This window comes from Hippoglossus stenolepis, chromosome 20, assembly GCF_022539355.2.
Source record: "Hippoglossus stenolepis isolate QCI-W04-F060 chromosome 20, HSTE1.2, whole genome shotgun sequence".
Taxonomy (NCBI): domain Eukaryota; kingdom Metazoa; phylum Chordata; class Actinopteri; order Pleuronectiformes; family Pleuronectidae; genus Hippoglossus; species Hippoglossus stenolepis.
Window position 1 is genome coordinate 20,552,010 of NC_061502.1, and position 18,322 is coordinate 20,570,331.

The 18,322-nt window shown below is 45.1% G+C and overlaps 3 protein-coding genes across 5 annotated transcripts; 2 read left to right on the top strand and 1 right to left on the bottom strand.

Moving 5' to 3' along the window:
* The first annotated feature begins 119 nt into the window (after positions 1-119).
* Positions 120-9,394, top strand: bub1 (BUB1 mitotic checkpoint serine/threonine kinase). 3 transcript variants are annotated; one of them, XM_035143733.2, is made up of 24 exons: positions 120-1,020; positions 1,176-1,235; positions 1,609-1,750; positions 1,865-2,061; positions 2,203-2,237; positions 2,319-2,398; positions 2,561-2,610; positions 2,904-3,088; positions 3,176-3,294; positions 3,412-3,884; positions 4,015-4,055; positions 4,149-4,268; positions 4,548-4,658; positions 4,834-4,909; positions 5,067-5,151; positions 5,282-5,459; positions 5,582-5,648; positions 5,748-6,580; positions 7,196-7,296; positions 7,544-7,705; positions 7,782-7,939; positions 8,353-8,530; positions 8,720-8,826; positions 8,918-9,394. In XM_035143733.2, exons 1-24 carry the CDS (start codon positions 998-1,000, stop codon positions 9,114-9,116), a joined length of 3,780 nt encoding a protein of 1,259 aa, XP_034999624.2. In that variant the 5' UTR covers positions 120-997; the 3' UTR covers positions 9,117-9,394. The 3 variants fall into 3 exon arrangements, with proteins under 3 accessions (XP_034999624.2, XP_034999625.2, XP_034999626.2); XM_035143734.2 differs by having other exon boundaries at positions 2,322-2,398; XM_035143735.2 differs by lacking the exon at positions 4,149-4,268.
* Positions 9,395-10,095: 701 nt separating this feature from the next.
* LOC118099507 (lactoylglutathione lyase) lies at positions 10,096-12,848 on the top strand. Its single transcript, XM_035144163.2, has 6 exons — positions 10,096-10,229; positions 11,140-11,222; positions 11,297-11,437; positions 12,093-12,160; positions 12,337-12,426; positions 12,673-12,848. Exons 1-6 carry the CDS (start codon positions 10,161-10,163, stop codon positions 12,765-12,767), a joined length of 546 nt encoding a protein of 181 aa, XP_035000054.1. The 5' UTR covers positions 10,096-10,160; the 3' UTR covers positions 12,768-12,848.
* A 271-nt stretch (positions 12,849-13,119) lies between these two features.
* hey2 (hes-related family bHLH transcription factor with YRPW motif 2) lies at positions 13,120-17,116 on the bottom strand. Its single transcript, XM_035143376.2, has 6 exons — positions 16,922-17,116; positions 16,546-16,636; positions 14,783-14,861; positions 14,619-14,702; positions 14,161-14,242; positions 13,120-13,984 (listed from the first exon to the last, which is right to left on the bottom strand). The coding sequence occupies exons 2-6, from the start codon at positions 16,629-16,631 to the stop codon at positions 13,353-13,355; spliced, it is 963 nt and encodes a 320-aa protein (XP_034999267.2). The 5' UTR covers positions 16,632-16,636; positions 16,922-17,116; the 3' UTR covers positions 13,120-13,352.
* Between the last annotated feature and the right edge of the window lie 1,206 nt (positions 17,117-18,322).

The following is an 18,322-nucleotide window of genomic DNA, read 5'->3' on the forward strand; positions in this document are numbered from 1 at the left end:
CCCCTCACGGGCTGCTCACTGTCATCGCTCACTTCCGGTTCGTGTCCTTTTCCACGTAGCAGCTGGTTTGTGTTTATTTCTCTGGGTGACGATAACAAACCTGCACAGATAACACACAACACACAACACAACAACACAAGCAACACAAGCACACCCGTTTCAGCGTGAGCTACCGGTAGCTTAGCGTTAGCCTCGTGCTGCCGCATCCTGCAGGTGTTCTCACTCAGTCTCTGATCTTAACTGTCAACAAACTGACCCTTTTAAATCATATTAGTACATCCACGTTGGATTTTGCGCTACACAATCAAAGTGGGAAATTTACACCACGTTACATTTTCCGTGAAATTTTAATTTTAGTTTTCGCTACGAGTTGCGTCCTTATTTTGAAAACTGAAACCGGAAAAACGAATTGGGACGGAAACCTTTCACATTAAACTTCACCCTTGAAAAACGTTTAGTGATATCTATTTTTATTTGTTAATATTTAATTAAACAGAAATATGCAAATATTTACCCACTAATTTATATTCACTAACCCCCAGCTGGAGTAAACTGAAATAGATTTTGATGTTTTCAGGCTTGTTTTGTACGTTTTGACATGAACAAAGTATAGAGCCTATTTAAGGTATATACTTAATAACAATAATAATGCAAATTGTATTTATAAAGCACCTTTCAAAGTAGCCGTGACAAAAACATGACAAATAAGAACAAGGATATAAAACATTAATAACAAATAACAATTTGAATGTTTTATTTTGTGGGTTTTTTTGTACTCCGGATGTTTCGTCACATTACGGGGGCGTGGCCTTTTCAGACAACGCCTTGCTATTGGCTGAGCGCGAATTTTCAAACGTAGCCGGAGCAGCGTCGGTTCTGAGGAGAAAACAAACGCAACGATGGAAGTTTCCCGTCGAAGTTTGTGACGTGAAACAATAAAACACAACAGCAGGAGTCGACTCGCGGGGAAAAGGACGTTTTAAAAGCATAAAGCGAGATGGACTTCTCCTCATATTTACAGTAAGTCTGCACCAAACACGACTGTTACCCGGAGCTAGCTGGATGCTAGCAGCGCTGCTAGCACAGCCGCTGTTTTATTTCATTGTCATAAAACCAGAAGATGTGGACGTTATTCACGCTTCTTTAAATCTTCCTCCTCCTCCTCCTCCCCCCAGGAGCTTTGAAAGCAGGCTGAGCTCTTACACGGGAGACGACCCTTTGGATCCGTGGGACAAGTGAGTGTTGGGTTGTTAGCATGGCTGAGCTAAGGTTCAATAATAAAGTATCAACAACATTTAAATGATACGAACACTGTGTGTAATACTACTCTGGTTATTCATGTTCAATATTAACATTCATGTTCAATATTACTGTGTTTTTCCATCAGATTATGTTCAATATCATGTGCAGTATTTCATAGTATTACTTTTATTATCACTACTTGATACCATGTAAATGTCTTAAATATTACCACTATGTTTTAAATACATCAGGAAGGTCTTAATTATGTAAAGGTTCCTTTAACGCCTCAACTTTAATGTTGTGTTTGTAATGTGTGCGCTGGTTGTCGTCTTTCTCAACGATGCAGAGAATGGTTGTGTGTTCCAGGTTTGTGGAGTACCTGGAGCAGAGACTTCCTGCAGACGGGGACAGTGGGATCTCTGTGGTGTTCGACAGTCTCGTGCAGAGGTTTTTGAACGTCGAGCAATATGCTAATGACATCAGATATGTGAAGTACTGCATTAAATGTGTAAGTCTGATTGACATCTCACACTCAGACAACCGTCACACAACCAGAGTTGGTTTGTTGCTCACACTGTTCAAGTCTCTCCTGAGCATTTCTTCATTGTGACCCTGTCTCCAGGCGAGTTACTATTCCGACCCCATAGCGCTGTATAGTCACGTCTTCAGTAAGGGCATCGGCACCCGGGCCGCGGCGCTCTACGTGGCCTGGGCACAGCAGTTTGAGCAGAGGGGTCTGAATGAACAGGCGGACGCCGTGTACCAGAAAGCAGTGGAGAACCAGGCCCAGCCAGTCGACACAGTTCTCCATGAATACAGGTGACGAGAAACACATACTGTGGATGTAAAGACAGAGCTGCACAGGCTGGGGGGTGTAGCTGTGTTAAGAACCCTGGTGGAGTCACTCCTGGACTTTTAACTGTCTTATATATCTGACTTAAACCTCAATCTGATCTGCAGGCAGTTTCAAACCAGAAGCCAGACGCCGGGATCAGGTAAGAGTTTATTTCACCTGTGTCTTGGTTTAAATCTATAAAATGTTCAGCTGTGTCAACTACTAACTGTGTTTTGTAAAGCAGGAGGTGTGAATCCTCTGCAGACCTCCCATGTAACCAACCAGATGACCTCACACAGAGAACCAGTCACCCAGAGCAAGGTCTGTTAGTACGCACTGTTATTATAAACGTTTTTTACAGTTTACAAATAACACCAGGGAATAAAGTAATAAAACATAAAAATACAGCATTGAGACAATAATCCATCCATGTAGGTGATAAATGGTGAAGGGGGGTTATCACTGTTTCTCTCTCGGTTACAGGCCTCTGTGGATTGGGCGGCCAAACCACCTGAAGTTAAAACCATTGTGACGTAAGTGAAAACTATTCTTATAGTTCTACGTTTGTTTCCTGTGAGATCATTTTATGCTTCTGCTGTGAGCCGCTGACCTTTCAGTCCAAAGCACAAAGATTTAATAAAATGTTCCATTTGTCATTAAAAGAAAAATGTACAATTCAATATTTGTAATTCAATTTTCATATATAGAAATGAAAACTTTCTGATTTATTTTTCTATACACCCAACATTTTAAAAGAATGCAACATTGGTAAAACTGCTCACATCCTGTTTACCAATGAGATGTGATAATCTGCCGTCTCCTCCAGACTCTCCCGCTCCGAGAATTCAGGGGTGACTCGCTCGTGTCAGGGCTCCGGCGTTCAGACCGTGTCGGAGTACATGACGGATGAACTCGCCTGCGAAGGCTCTGAATTATCATTTGAGGAGGTTCGGGCAGAGAAATACTTCCGCAAGATCCGGGAGACGAAGGAAAAGCAGCGGAGAGAAAACAGTAAGTTTGACGTCAGATCATGAAGAAGGCTTGAAAAGTCCAAATCTGATCTTTTGTTGTTTCTGTTTTTATTTTTGCTTTTTAAAGTGGAGAAGATGCTGAGGGAGGAAGAGGAGGGAATCCGCAACATCAAGTCCATGTTGGAGCAGGTGGTGCAGAATCTGGAAACGTGTGGTGGTTTAAGCGGCCAGCCTCCGTCACAGAAGGTCAGACTCCACATTCCATGTTTCTCTGAATTCACCACCACACAATGAATGTCATGGTACAGTGTGATTTGTGTTTAACATATAAAAACATTACTTTTCTGTGTTTCTTCGTCTCAGCTGTCTGTTGTAGAAGCTGCCGCGTATCCGAACCCTCATCCTACCCAGAATCCCTTTGGGCGTCCTCGGCCCTCAAACCATCTGAGCAGCAGACGCTCTCTTGGTTTGTCATTACACGCTGAGTCAACGTTCACCCAAGAAGCCGCCGCTGCAGCCGCCGCCATGCCTGCACCTCCTCTGTGGCTGAACCACGCCCAGCCTGCTGACACAAACACTCTGAGCTCGGACGTATCCCATCATCCCTCTGTCCTTGCTGACAGGAGCATCCATTTACCATCATCAGCGGCTGCGGCGGCGCCCGCACACCAGGCGCCTCTCGCTCTGCAGCCTGTCAGCTATGAGCAGGTAAACCTGTCGCTCCACAGACCCGCCCCTTTCTCCGCTGTGGACGCCGACATCCTCAGCCGTGATGCTTCCGTTCTGCCGGACCGCTGGCAGAGCGGTCGACCACAGGAGCACAACGCCACGCACCTGTGAGTCACTGAATTTAATTGCAGCTGGTGACATGTCAATAAAAAGCCTTGTTGGGTCGGTGTCATCACCTGAGCTGTGTCCATCCTGTGTTTCAGATCTTTCCTTAATCGTATTGTTCTATTTCCTCAGGGACGTCAGTCAGCTACAGGAAGCAGAGGAGAAACTGAACGGTGAGTAAGACCTGTGGTTCACAGATGAGCCCTGGAACGTGACCGCTGCTTCTCCTGAACGTTTCTAAACCTCCTGCTCTTTGTGTCTCTCAGTGTCACAGGGGGGCACAGCTAACCTGTCTCACATCACTCCTAACACGTCACTGGGCTTTGTTCAGGCCACACCGTCCAGGGTGCTGCCGTCGCCCACGGTCAACACACGGGAAGCGCTGGGTGAGCACAGAGGTTCCACATCCCGATCGCCTGAACACCACTGGGTTTCTTTCTTAGGCTTAGTTACATACATACACAGATTGAGTATTTTCTTACATATTTCCTTCCTGCCCTCGTTTCACAACTTCGTCTGGATTCGAAACATGAGCTGCGTTCACACGTGTAACTCAGCAGCTGTGTCTTGGTCCCAAAGCGCCGAACTGAAATTCGGTGATGTGGAATCTTAGAAGATGTTCAAATGACAGCGGCTAACATTGACTCTGGTTTGGTGTTGTCCAGATGTCATCATGGACATGTTCCAGGCTCCGACTCTCTTAGAAGATCAGTTCAACGGCACGTCGGCGCTCCACGTTGCTGAGAGGGGGTTCGATGGTGGATACTCAAGAAATGGTAAATATGTTCTAAATTCACGAATAAATTATTAAGATTATGCACGTTCAAAACAAACTGCACATGAGCGTGAAGCCGGAGTTCTTGTCTTCACAAGAGGCTCACATTTTCAAGGTTTGCTGCAAATCTTTCCCAATTCATGTAATTTTATTTTCTGTCTTTCGATGATTTGCAGGAGGCGACTCCTCGTTCAGGAATCCTCCGTCCGCTGCCCCGTTCACCATCTTCCAGGACGACAAAGAAAACGGCAGGTAAATATGACCTTTATCAGCTTTAATGAAGAATCCACTAGCATCGTCCTGTCTGACAAAACTAAATACACATATTTAATGTGATTAAAAATACATATAAAGTTTGACATTTACATGAATCATTTTCCTGTGGTTTTGTGCCTGTGGTTCCGTTCAGTGCTGCTGCTCCCGCTGCGGCAGAGAAGCCCAAACCAATCAGAGCGCTCGCTGAAATCGCAGTGTCTAAGACAGAAAAACCTAATGTGAGTATCAAACATCACGTTGTGTTGAGGTTAAGAATGAATCTTAATGTCCAACTACTTTTACAATTTTTTAATTGACCTAATTGGCGACGGTTCCCGTGTTTTTGACACTCGTCTGTTTTGCGGTCAGGAGACTCCTCAGGACCTGATGCCAGACGAGAGCACCATGTGGGGAGCTCGCTACAACTCCCTCAACTCTCTGGATGCTTGTCCCAACAGCACCACGGACTTCGACATGCAGGCCCAGTGTGTCTCCACCCCCTTCACGCACAAGACCATGTTCAGCAGCAACTTTTTCGAGGACCAAGGTACCTGAACCTAAAATCACCTTTTTATCCCAAACGCAGCAGAATATTCAACGACAACAAAACTTTTCATGGTGTCAAGAACTTGGTTTATTCCAAAACACTTAATTTTTCCTTTTCTCCAGAGAACAACTGTGATGGCAGCGAAGCTGGTGATGATCCCTTTATCAGACGCCAGCCCAAAAAACTAAGGTGACCAGTCTGTAACACTGGAGGACGATGATCTGATGAAGTTCTCTCGGACTCCGCTCTGTGTATCTGTGACATTTATATTCTCTTCTCCCTGCTCAGCCCCATTATAGAGCAGAGTCCGTCTGATGACAAGCTCTCTGAATCCAGTCGCCTGGTCCCTTCCTCAGTGAGACAAGGCACCATCGTCGGCGAAGGGCTCGCCAGCAGCCATCACTGCCTGACCACCTCCTCCATCACCATGGTGCAGCCTCCTCCTCCCACCGCGCTCTCCTTCAGAGACCAGACGTTGTGTCCGACAGACTCCTCCCTCCCCAGGACCTCAGGGCCTGGCTGGGAGGTGTACACCAGCCCCGAGCAGCCTCCCAAACCAGCCTCGCAGGAGCCCGAGAGCTCAGTCGGACCCAAAAGTGAACCATTTCAAATCTTTAAAGAAGATGTAGACAAACCCTCCAGTCCAGAGCGAGTAGAGAAACCAGCCCACGACGTTCCCATGAGCCCAGAGTGTCCTCTCAAACTGGACTGGACGTCCATCAGAAGCCCCGAGGTCAAAGTGGAGCCAAATCTGGACGCTTTCCTCAGTCCCCTTCGACCCAAGGCGGCAGACACTGTTCCAAACAGGACCCTGGACGTCCCCATGAGTCCAGAGCAGCTGCAGCTCTGTGCCGACGTGCCCATGAGCCCGGAGCAGCAGTCCCTGCGGTTCAGCACTTTAGATGAACCCATGAGTCCCGACAGAGGAATGACGGCCAGCGCTGACGTCTCCATGAACACAGCCGGGACAGTGGCCGTCCCACTGGTGTCGGATCCCTGGGATAGCGAACTGATCTCTGGTCTGCTGTCTGCACTGACCCCGCCCCTCACCTCTCACCCCCGCTGCATCACCTGGCCCTGCAACATCCCCAACATCACCCCAAAGATGACCATCAGCATGGGTAAGAGATCAACTCCCTTCGCAGCTTAGCATGAGGACTGAATGGGGTCGCTGCTTGTTACAGGCACAGACCTTTTAAATACATCGTCCTCCGTCTGTTTGATGTCTTACACACATAAATCCTATGGTTACTGTGATCGGTGGTAAATGAAGGAAATATCACTAATATGTAAAATGCTAGTTATCGATACTTGTCTGCGGTTATAAAGTGAAAGTATTTGCTCCGAGCAGCAGCAGAGTGACATCATAGACTGATGTCGTCCGATCGTGACCCACGAGGTTGATGAGGATTCGCTGTTAAAGGACGGAAACACCTTGTGGGTGTTTTGAAGGTCCACTGACTCAGCAACAGACAGTGAAGCTAAAGCACAAGACTCTAAGTTAGAGACGTTTTAGTTTATCACGAGAAGTTTAAAATACTCTCAGATCGTTATGAAACTGAGTCAATATTGACAGAAAGGTTTTTCTTCCCGGTGAAGAAGCAGTTTGATATTCAGGTGTAGTGATGATGATTCTTTCTTGCTGGTCAGTGGGAACCTTCAGTGACTCTTCAGGTCGGGGCACCGTGACCGAGCTGATGACAAAGTCTCTCACTAAACGTTCATGTCTCCAACAGGAAAGGCGTCCCTGCGAGTCGACGGCGTCCTCGGGGAAGGAGCCTTTGCCACCGTCTACCAGGCGACTGACCCCATGACCTCAGAGAGGATGATTCTAAAGGTGAGAGCGGCAGCAGCTGTAGGTTAAGACTCTTAACTCTGGTAGGATAATAAATGAAGCTCACCAGTACACAAACACTGTGCGTCCCACAATGACAAGACTGGTTTTCTCTAATACAGCATGTTGTTTTATTTAATGTTTTAACCGTATGAAACATTCAAATCGCCTACTTTAATAAAAAGGGTGTAAAAGTGTCAGAAGAGATGAATCTGGAAATCGTCCCCTCTGTTTCTTCTTCGTGCCGCAGGTTCAGAAACCAGCCAATCCCTGGGAGTTCTACGTCCACACTCAGCTGGACGCTCGGCTGCAGCCCGGCGTCCGACACCTCTACAGCAGCATGAGCTCGGCTCACCTCTTCCACAACGGGAGTGTGCTGCTCGGGGAGCTTCACAACTACGGCACCCTGCTGGTACGTGAGCACGTCTCTGACGTTAGTTTGACTGGAACGTGAACGTGAATAAGACGTGTTTCTCTGTGACCCTCAGAACACGGTGAACATGTACAAAGCCCTGAGCGATAAGGTGATGCCTCAGCCTCTGGTCATGTACTTCACCATCTGTATCCTGCACATGGTGGAGCGGCTGCACAGCGTCCACGTCATCCACGCCGACATCAAGCCGGACAACTTCCTGTTGGGGGAGAGGTAACCATCCAGCTCCGCATGTATCGCCTTTCTACGGCTCATGAATATTCCACCTCTGACACCAACATGTCCAAAGTCACTTTCCAGAAGTCATGATTACATTCACCGATCAAATAAGTTCGTGTTTTCATCGTCATGATCTCAGTTATCAAACCTTTGCGTCTTAAATGTGACGATCTGCTGCTTTTCTCTAGTGGTAAATTAAAATGATTTTTATTTTGGGCATTTTTTGTTAATTCATTCTGATGAAATGTAAACGCTGCATTTTGTGTAACTTTGACCTCCAGCCTCTGAGCAACATGTCACACACGTCATCAACACGTGCACTCGCTCACACGTCATCAACACGTGCACTCGCTCACACCTCCTGTGGTCACATGTTGTTGACGTGTCACCATGATGCTGTGCTTCAGGTTCTTGGAGAACAAGTGTTTCGATTCAGAGAGCTTGGACCACGGCCTCGTTCTCATTGACCTGGGACAAAGCATTGACATGGAGCTTTTCCCAGAAGGCACTGCTTTCACAGCCAAGTGCTTGACGTCGGGTTTCCAGTGCACAGAGATGCTCAGCGGGAAGCCGTGGAACTATCAGGTACAGACGCAGCGGGACCTCTTGGACTTTTAGAAACGATTCTGTACGAATTTGTCCGATGTTTCTCATAATGTAAGAGTTTTAACATTAGTGGTGTTTTATCTATTTCGCTCTGACAGAAAACACGTTAATTTGAATCCAGACAGTTTGATCTCAAAGGTCTGACTTTGTCTTTTGTTGTGTTTTCAGACGGACTTCTTTGGAATCGCAGGGACGGTTTACTGCTTGTTGTTTGGGACGTACATGCAGGTCACAAAGGAAGATGGCGTCTGGAGGACGAACGCTGTGTTTAGAAGGTGAGTGTTTGTTTACTGCAGGTGTTTTTGTGTTTCCAGCAGAAATTAATTTTACAACAATTTTACAATGATTTCCTGGTGTGTGTTGCAGGAACCCGCACAGCGACCTGTGGCTGCAGTTCTTCCACACGCTGCTGAACGTGCCGGACTGCGGCTCCCTGCCGAGCCTGCGGCGCCTCCGTGGCGAGCTGGCGTCCGTCCTGCAGCAGAACTACAGCAGCAAAGTGTCGTCCCTGAAGAGCCGCCTGGTGGTTCAGCTGCTCGAGAGTCGCAAGGCAGCGCGGAGATGACGACATCACCTCCTCCCGACGGTCACTGAGTCACACGCTAATGTTTTCACTCCGCTTTTTCAAACTGTTTTTAAAAACTGGTTCTAAATGACTCTGTGGAATTTTAGATTTTTTGAAAGTTTTGTGAAAAGCTTTGTGATTTTAGTTTGTACTGAACTTGTACATATGAAAATGTTATTATATTATTCTACTTCATTTTGATCTAGTTCTAAATTGTAATGTTTTTTCTTTAAAAGAATAAACTTTGTGTTTCAGTAAAAACTTTCACAACAAAGAAATAAAAAAATCTCCTTTTTTCCTACATTTCCCATCTACTAACATGGAGGATACTTAAGCCAGCCACCAGGGGGCGATGGAGATGCTTTGGCTTCACTTGTAGGAGCTGTCATGTCGGCCATCTTTATTTACGTCAGTGTTGGGTAACATGTTTTTACTTCAGAGGAGGTTAGACGTCTGATCCAGGATCAGGGTGTGATGCCACTCTCTCACAGACTCACACTCACACACAGACTCTCTCACACACACAGACTCACACACTCTCACACACACAGACTCACAGACTCACACTCACACACACACCTCTGTTTCCTGTTCAGACCTGCAGCTGCTGCTTCTGCTGCATTCTTGTACCTGAACAAGTTACTTAGATTGTGTGTGTTTGTGTTGTGGGTGTTTGTGTTGTGGGTGTTTTCCTGGCCGGGCCCCTGAAGGCTCGTTCATGGTCTAAGACAGAAGATGTTAAACTCTTTATTTAGAAACATTAATAAAAAATGAGACTCAGAAATGAGTTGTTGAGGCTTCTTCACAGTTTTCTGACATTTTATAGAATCAACAAAACAATGGATCAGTTACTAAAGATAAAACATTTTCAGATGTACTGATAATGAAAGTGATAATCACGTCTGTGATGGAATAATATGAATGTTTACTGATGAACAGAATGAAATGAACGAAGAAGCCATTTTAAAGTTCAGGAAGTAGATCCGGAGCAGCAGCTCAGGTGGAGGTGGAGAGTCAGTGAGAGTCAGTGAGAGTCAGTGAGTCATGGAGGACGCAGGTTTGTCAGAGGAGGCTGTGGGTGCTGCCTGCAAAGAGGGAGACCCCATCACCAAGGTGAACCCATTACTTTTATTCTGAAAGGATTCATATGCTCTGTGTTGCTGGTTATAGTGACTGTTTAGTTTGCTTTGTGAGTCTGCAGAATGTGTGTGAGTCTGAATGTGTGAGTCTGCAGAATGTGTGTGAGTCTGAATGTGTGAGTCTGAATGTGTGTGTGTCTGCAGAATGTGTGAGTCTGAATGTGTGAGTCTGCAGAATGTGTGTGAGTCTGAATGTGTGTGTCTGCAGAATGTGTGTGACTCTGAATGTGGTCTGCAGAATGTGTGAGTCTGAATGTGTGTGCAGAATGTGTGTGAGTCTGAATGTGTTGTCTGCAGAATGTGTGTGAGTCTGAATGTGTGAGTCTGCAGAATGTGTGTCTGAAGTGTGTGAGTCTGAATGTGTGTGTGTCTGCAGAATGTGTGAGTCTGAATGTGTGAGTCTGCAGAATGTGTGTGAGTCCTTAACGCAGTCAGACCTGTTGGACTCCAGACGTGCACACGCCTGTGCACACACTTCACACACTGTCGCAGGTTTGCTGAGCTGAGCCTCAGATTCAGGATTTCGACTCAGACACACTCGTGTTGTTTGATCTGTTCAAATCAAACCTGGAGAAGAAACTTTGAAGTTCTTCCTGTTTGACTTTGATCAGATCCACTGATGATCCCTCTGAAACTTCTTAGAGCAACACAATGTCACTTTTTAACCTCAAACCAGAGAATGTTTCCCCACGTGTGGCTGCAGGGGGCGCTGTTGATCAGTAAAAACTACATTGTGTTTTAATATTTCTGTTTGTTTTTAAATTGACTCCTGTTATTTTCTATCTAAATGTTTTTTTGTCTGTAAGAAGCTTTGAATTCCTGCCCTGTTGAAATGTGACACACTACTAAAGCTCTCTGCCTCGTTGCCGTGGTGACGTGTGCAGGACTACATGATGCAACAGACGATGCTGAGGGTCAAAGATCCGCTCAGGTCTCTGGACTTCTACACTCGGATCCTTGGGATGACGTGAGTCCACCTCCACGTTCCTCTGTGAACCCAACACCCTTTGACACATCTTTCTAATTCCTGTGGCGTTGCAGGTTTTTGCAGAAAATCGACTTCCCCTCGATGCGCTTCACGCTCTACTTCCTGGGTTACGAGGACAAGCTGGACATCCCTGATGACCTCAGAGAGAGGACAGCGTGGACCTTCTCTCGTCGAGGCACCATCGAGCTCACACAGTACGTGTGGGGACATCTCAGAATGACCTCATGATGCATTTCTCTACACCGGCCGAGAGACATGCAAATAGAAAAAACCTAAGAAAACTACTCCATCAATGTGACGTCTCCACACGTGAAGACAGAAACTGTCCCAGACGAAGGTTTCTGTCTCCACACACGTGAAGACAGAAACTGTCCCAGACGAAGGTTTCTGTCCCCACACACGTGAAGACAGAAACTGTCCCAGACGAAGGTTTCTGTCTCCACACACGTGAAGACAGAAACTGTCCCAGACGAAGGTTTCTGTCTCCACACGTGAAGACAGAAACTGTCCCAGACGAAGGTTTCTGTCTCCACACAATGAAGACAGAAACTGTCCCAGACGAAGGTTTCTGTCCCCACACGTGAAGACAGAAACTGTCCCAGACGAAGGTTTCTGTCTCCGCACACGTGAAGACAGAAACTGTCCCAGACAAAGGTTTCACACTATCAACATTTTAGACTTTTATACGATCCTCGTTTTTCATAATATTCATGTTTTAAAACCTTTCTTTTTCTTTTTGAACCGAATCCATGAGGTCACTGATCCTTTGACCTTTGATCCCTGTTCCTGTCTCTCAGCTGACATGTTCTTTTATTTCATTCATCATGAACGTCTCTGTGTGTTTTTCAGTAACTGGGGATCGGAGAAGGATGGAAAACTGTCGTATCACAACGGGAACAACCAACCGCGAGGATTTGGTGAGTTAGTGTGTGTGTGTGTGTGTCTCTGTGTGTGTCTCTGTGTCTCTCTCTCTGTGTGTGTCTCTCTCTGTGTGTGTCTCTGTGTGTCTCTCTCTGTGTGTGTCTCTGTGTCTCTCTCTGTGTGTGTCTGTCTCTGTGTGTCTCTGTGTGTCTCACCCTGTGTCTGGTTGCAGGTCATATCGGTATCTGTGTCCCTGACGTCTCTGCTGCCTGTAAACTGTTTGAGGATCAGTGTGTAAAGTTTGTGAAGAAGCCAGAGTCGGGTGAGTTCTTCTTCTTTGGTCATGAATCAGGTTCACACGGTCGCTCTTTGATATTAAACTCTAACTTCTCTCAGTGTGAGAATCTCTTTCTTTCTTCAACATTAAATCCTTCAGTATTCCTGCTGATGTCTTCAACTTGTCTTTGGCTGATGTGAGTCTCCACCAGCAGGTGGCGCTGTGGGTCAGAGCAGGGTGACAGTATGTTCTCAGTCTGTGTTTATTAAAACTCCTTCATTTCTCCCACAGGTAAAGTGAAGGACTTGGCCTTCATCCAGGACCCGGACGGATACTGGATCGAGATCTTCAGTGCGAAGAACATGGTCGTCTTGATGTCACCGTGAAGAAGAGACACAGGAGAAAGACTCGGGTCATTTATTATCATTTCAAATCATGAAATCCATAAAAAATCTATTCTTACTAAAGTGCAGCTCCTGACCCTCATTTGTGTGAGTGTGTGTGTGTGGTGTATAGAGAGTGTGTGTGTCTGTGTGTGTGTGTGTGTGTGTGTGTGTGTGTGTGTGTGTGTCTGTCTTTGTCTGTCTGTCTGTCTGTCTGTCTGTCTGTCTGTCTGTCTGTCTGTCTGTCTGTCTGTCTGTCTGTCTGTCTGTCTGTCTGTCTGTCTGTCTGTGTGTGTGTGTGTGTGTGTGTGTGTGTGTGTGTGTGTGTGTGTGTGTGTGCAGAAACTCACCAGACTTTACAATAATAAATATGTAGTTTTATTTTCACGGCAGCAAACATTTTAATAAACGTGGAGTAAATCTAATGGGAAGAAAAACACGGTTGAATAAGAAGAATAAAGTTTTTGAAACAACCAGTCAGAGTTTTAATAGAATCAGCAGGTGAACACGTGAACAACATGTTAACAGGTTAAACAGTCACAGCCCAAACAGTGGGGGTGAAAGTGTGAGGAGGTCAGAGGTCAGAGGTCAGAACGCTCCGACCTCGGTTCCCCACGGCCTGTAGGGTCTACTGCTGCTGAGAGGAGTCTGGGACGAGGAGGAGGAGGAGGAGGAGGAGGAGAAGGGAGGAGTGGAGGTGAAAGAGGAGGGAGGAAGGACGGGGAAACCTGCGTGGAGGGCGATGGGAAACGAGGCCGAGAGGGAGAGGAGCGAGGCGGAGAGAGGGGAGAGCACAAGAGACGAAGAGGAGGAGGAGGAGGAGGAGGAAGGAGAGGAGGAGGTGGTGGAGTCTGCATGGGCGGAGTAAGAGGAGGCCGCACTGCGCTGCGATAACTCCGCCAGCCTTTGGGGGGCTCCACCTCCTCCGACGTCTGAGGAAACAGGGAGCCCGTACGGCGCGGCGGCAGGAAGATGTCGAAATCCTGCCGCGGTGGTGACGGCAGCGGCCCAGTGGTGAGGGTGGAGGGGGTGAGGGAAGGGGTACGGCTGCTGTGGAGAGTGGGAGGCGCAGGAAGTGAGGTGGGAGAGGAGGCGGGAACGCAGGGGGTCGCCGGAGTCCAGGGCCTCCACGGTGCACAGGTAGCGGGAAACCTCCGTCACACACTCCCTGAAACCGAGAGACAGGAAGTCCAGGGCCAGAGCGTGGACGTCAAAGTAACCTGCAGACACGTAAAAACTTTATTTATAGAAACAGAAGGTGAAACTAAGGAACATTTTCACCTGCTGAAGAAACATTAACGTTTCATCAGCGACCAACACGGAGGATCAGGTCATGTGACGAGTCCCGGAGCTGCTAAGTGACGTCCAGCCGTCCCTCACGCCAACGTGTGATTACCTTTCCCTCCGGTCGCCTGCATCATCTTCAGGTGGTCGACGGTCATCTGGAGGATTTCTGCTTTCTCCAGTTTAGCCGAACCCTGAGAAAAACAGTTAGCGTGAGAACGACGTTTCCTGCAGCTCGCTCATCACCACAAGGTGGCAGCGTTCGTGTCCCAGGTGTTTCAGCTCCGTTTCCGGAGACAGCGGAGACGCGTCGTCCATCTTTGTTTTACGGTCTGAGGTGATCGTACATCTTTCACATTACTGTTGTGACCAATAAGCGATAAGATGGAAGTTATTTGGTGTTTTAATGAATCTCTACTCGTGGAACATCATTAACCGCTTTATTTAACCTTTATTTCCTGATTCTCATGAGGAAGAAGAATAAACCAGGAAGAGGAAGAAAAGGGGAAAGTGAATGAATCAGGATCAAGGTGGATGATCAGAGTTTTCTAGAGAAAGCGTTCTTCTCACCTGCTTCTCGAACGCTGTGGGGACGAGTCGTCGTAGCTCCGTCAGACTGTGGTTGATTCTGTCTCTGCGTCGCTTCTCGATGACCTGACGCAGAAAACAGACCGTTACAAACTCAAACGACCTCTGAGGCACGAAGCTCCTTCCTCCATCATCATGGACTTTACCCCTCTGCGTTTCTTCCTCGCCATCACTTGTGTGCTGGTGGTCGGGGATCCACATCTCATCATCCTCATCTTCATGTGTCTGTGGAAACATAACTTTGATTTATCAGAGACTTTAAAGTTGAATCAAAGAGAAATGCAAAGAGCATTGAATTGTCTCGTTGCTCCAGACGTCTCATCCAGATGTTGCTTTAGAACGATTTCTCTTGTGGATTTATTTCCCTGTAAATGCACCAAGGACACATTAAACATTCATATGATAAGAACAGAAATGTCCTCCTGTCCTTTGTGTTGCTACACTTTCATTCTACAGCTGCAGTTTCTCCTCGGACTAAGATTTTACAGTTTATAAAATATGAGCATTATTGTCCATTATGATCTTAAAGAATATAAAACGGTTAAAATGAGTGTATTAGAATTTTATTTATTAGGTTAGCTTAGGTATTTATACTTTCTTATGTCAGTATAATAATCTAATATTAAAGTTTTATTATTATTATACCTGTTTCATTTAAGTTTCTATGATAATATGCATGTTTTTACTGTAATGAATATTTTCAGTGCAGGATTTGTTTATTTCAACACTTTTCATGAAGGAATAAACACCAGACGGACTTTTAAACATGAGAAGTGTATTTTATTTTAATTGTTCTGATTGATTGAAGATTATTTTTGATATGAATAAACTCTTTGAGACAGATGTGATGAACGGCTCCTCTGAGATCACGACACCTTCTGTAACATCTGGATTTTACCTTTCAGCTGAATTAATTTATCAAGTTGATTCAAACACACAGTTCAGAAAAAAAGATGAATCTATAAAGATGAATATCATCACTTCACCTTTTTTAATAAAGTTCAAATGGAAACTTTTACAACTTTAGATTCACAAATCCTGTTTTAATCCTTTTCTGTCTCCGACATTATGAAGATGTTAAAGTTAACGTGCAACTATTTCAACATCAGAGTCATTTTAACTAAATACTTTTTCTCAGGTGTGAGGAAGTTATTTTTCTTGTTTACATGAAACTGAATATTCCAGAGTTTTCTTCTGTTTTTGCTGACGAAGATTACGATGATGTTACTTTATTATTTTATATTTTTACTATTTTCAGACATTTTATGGATCAAATGATGAAAATCTTTTTATAGAAAACTCTTAACTGGGTGAATATCTTCAAGAATAAATGAATTTGTGTCAGCAGGTTCACTCAGACTTTGAGTTGATCTCATATCATTTAACATTTGTATGATGTTTATGAAGTTTATATATAATAGAATGAAACAGTTTTATTTGCTTCTGTTTAATGTTCAGTTTATACAACTGTTAATAAATCCACAGGAGTTTGGTGTTGATGGAAAAGAATGAAGTGGAGACTGGAGAGTTTTAATTAGTAAGTAAATTAGATTTAAATAGTAATAATTTATTATTATTGATTAGTGAATTTTGATTATGTCATTTGGAAAAGTCGTCTTTTTGTCTTTTAACTTTTTAAAACCTTTTTAAAGAAACTTGTCTGACTGAAGAAAACTAATGTTATTTAAAAACTAATCAAATCACCTTCTTCATGTATTATTGTTACAAACCTTCACTTAAAATATGAACATTTAGAAATTAGATCATGAAAAATATTCAGATTAAAAGTATTTTTCTGCTTCAATAAAACCAGAAAATGAAGTTTAAGAACAACATAAAGAATTGATGTCATTTCTTTAACATCTTATATGAGAATGATGAGTAGTTTTGTAGTTGTTACTGAACTCACCCTGGATAAATGTTCTCACAGCCGACATCGATCATCTCCTCCACGTCGCTCTCCTCTGAGCTGCTGTCCTCACACGGCCGCTTCATGGTGCCTGGACGGGGGGGCAAGTCCAGAAATCTGTAGTCTTAGTTTTAAAACTTTACTTTTTTTCAAGTTCCTATGAAACTCTTTTATAACGTTGGAAATATTTAGTCAGAGGTAAAGTTAAAGAGTCTCTTAGGAAAGTTGAGGAATAATGTTGAGTTGAAATGACTGACAGGACGTTTAGCTTTATTCCTGGTGTTGATGAAGTTTCTTCCCCTAAAACAAAACTTCTTCTGTCAAAGTGATGATATTCACATGTTCCCTAAAAAATTAAATAAAAGTTTTCTCTCACCGGCAAACAAAGAAATTCAGATTCCAAAATAAAGTGTTTCAAATAATTCGTTTTTCCAGCAAAGTTTGTTTGGTGAATAGTCCGAGACTGTGGCCTGCGAGGCGGCTGCAGAGTGAACTGGTGGTGGAGCTTTCCCACGGAGCCTGGGAGTCACTGACACACACACACACACACACACACACACACACACACACACACACACACACACACACACACACACACACACACACACACACACACACACACTGTGGCACCGCCCACTTAAACACAAATTTGAGATGGTAGAGTTTTACAGTCTGGGCTGCTCCCTCTCTCCTGATAATACTGTGTGTGTGTGTGTGTGTGTGTGTGTGTGTGTGTGTGTGTGTGTGTGTGTGTGTGTGTGTGTGTGTGTGTGTGTGCATGGGAATGAGGCCACTTACAGTGAAAAACAGTCCTTATATAAGACGGCAGGTTTCAGACTTGACTTTCTTCTGTCCAGCCTCTGGATCAGAGACTTGTGTAAACTGGTTTGTTTCAGTTTTAAATCTCTGGGTTTGTGTTTGAGTCTGAACAGAAACTGAGACTTTAGTAAACGATGGCGCAGACGTTCTCTTCCTGATTGGTTCTCATCAGTCACATGACTGTGAAGCGCTGCTAACACTTACTGTCAGTAAAGCTAAAGTTTTGTATTTTAGAAGATCTCTCTGCTCACGTGACCTCCTCTCCTCGTCCCTCAGAAGGTCTGTGGGTCAGTTACAGGAGTTCCTCAGTGAAATGAACTCATTTTACTGCTTCTCTTTGACTTTGAGGTTGTTAACTGACGAGTGGAGTGAAAGTTCATCTACGTTCCCACGTCACAGTCGTCTGTCGATCGTGTGCAGAGAAACACACAGAGACCAAAATAGAAGAGTGTGTGTGTGTGTGTGTGTGTGTGTGTGTGTGTGTGTGTGTGTGGGTGTGGTGGTGTGTGTGTGTGTGTGTGTGTGTGTGTGTGTGTGTGTGTGTGTGTGTGGCCTCTCACACGATGATTAGGTTTCAGTGCACACAGTCAGAAGCTGTGGGAACATCTGACACACACACACACAAATCATTCTTCATCCAGCTCATGGCTTCAGATAGACCCTCTCATTGGCTGAGCTCCTCCTCTTCCTCCTCTTCCTCCTCTTCCTCCTCCTCTTCCTCCTCTTCCTCCTCTTCATCGTCCTCTGCACAGATTCTGGCTTTAAATGACGTCATCGTGCAAAATGGCAGCGTTCATGTCCGAGATACTTTGGCGTCATTTTTGTTCAATGTCAGAATCGGAGACGCATCGTCCGTTTATTTACACTGAACATCCTAGTGTGTGTGTGTGTGTGTGTGTGTGTGTGTGTGTGTGTGTGTGTGTGTGTGTGTGTGTGTGTGTGTGTGTGTGTGTGTGTT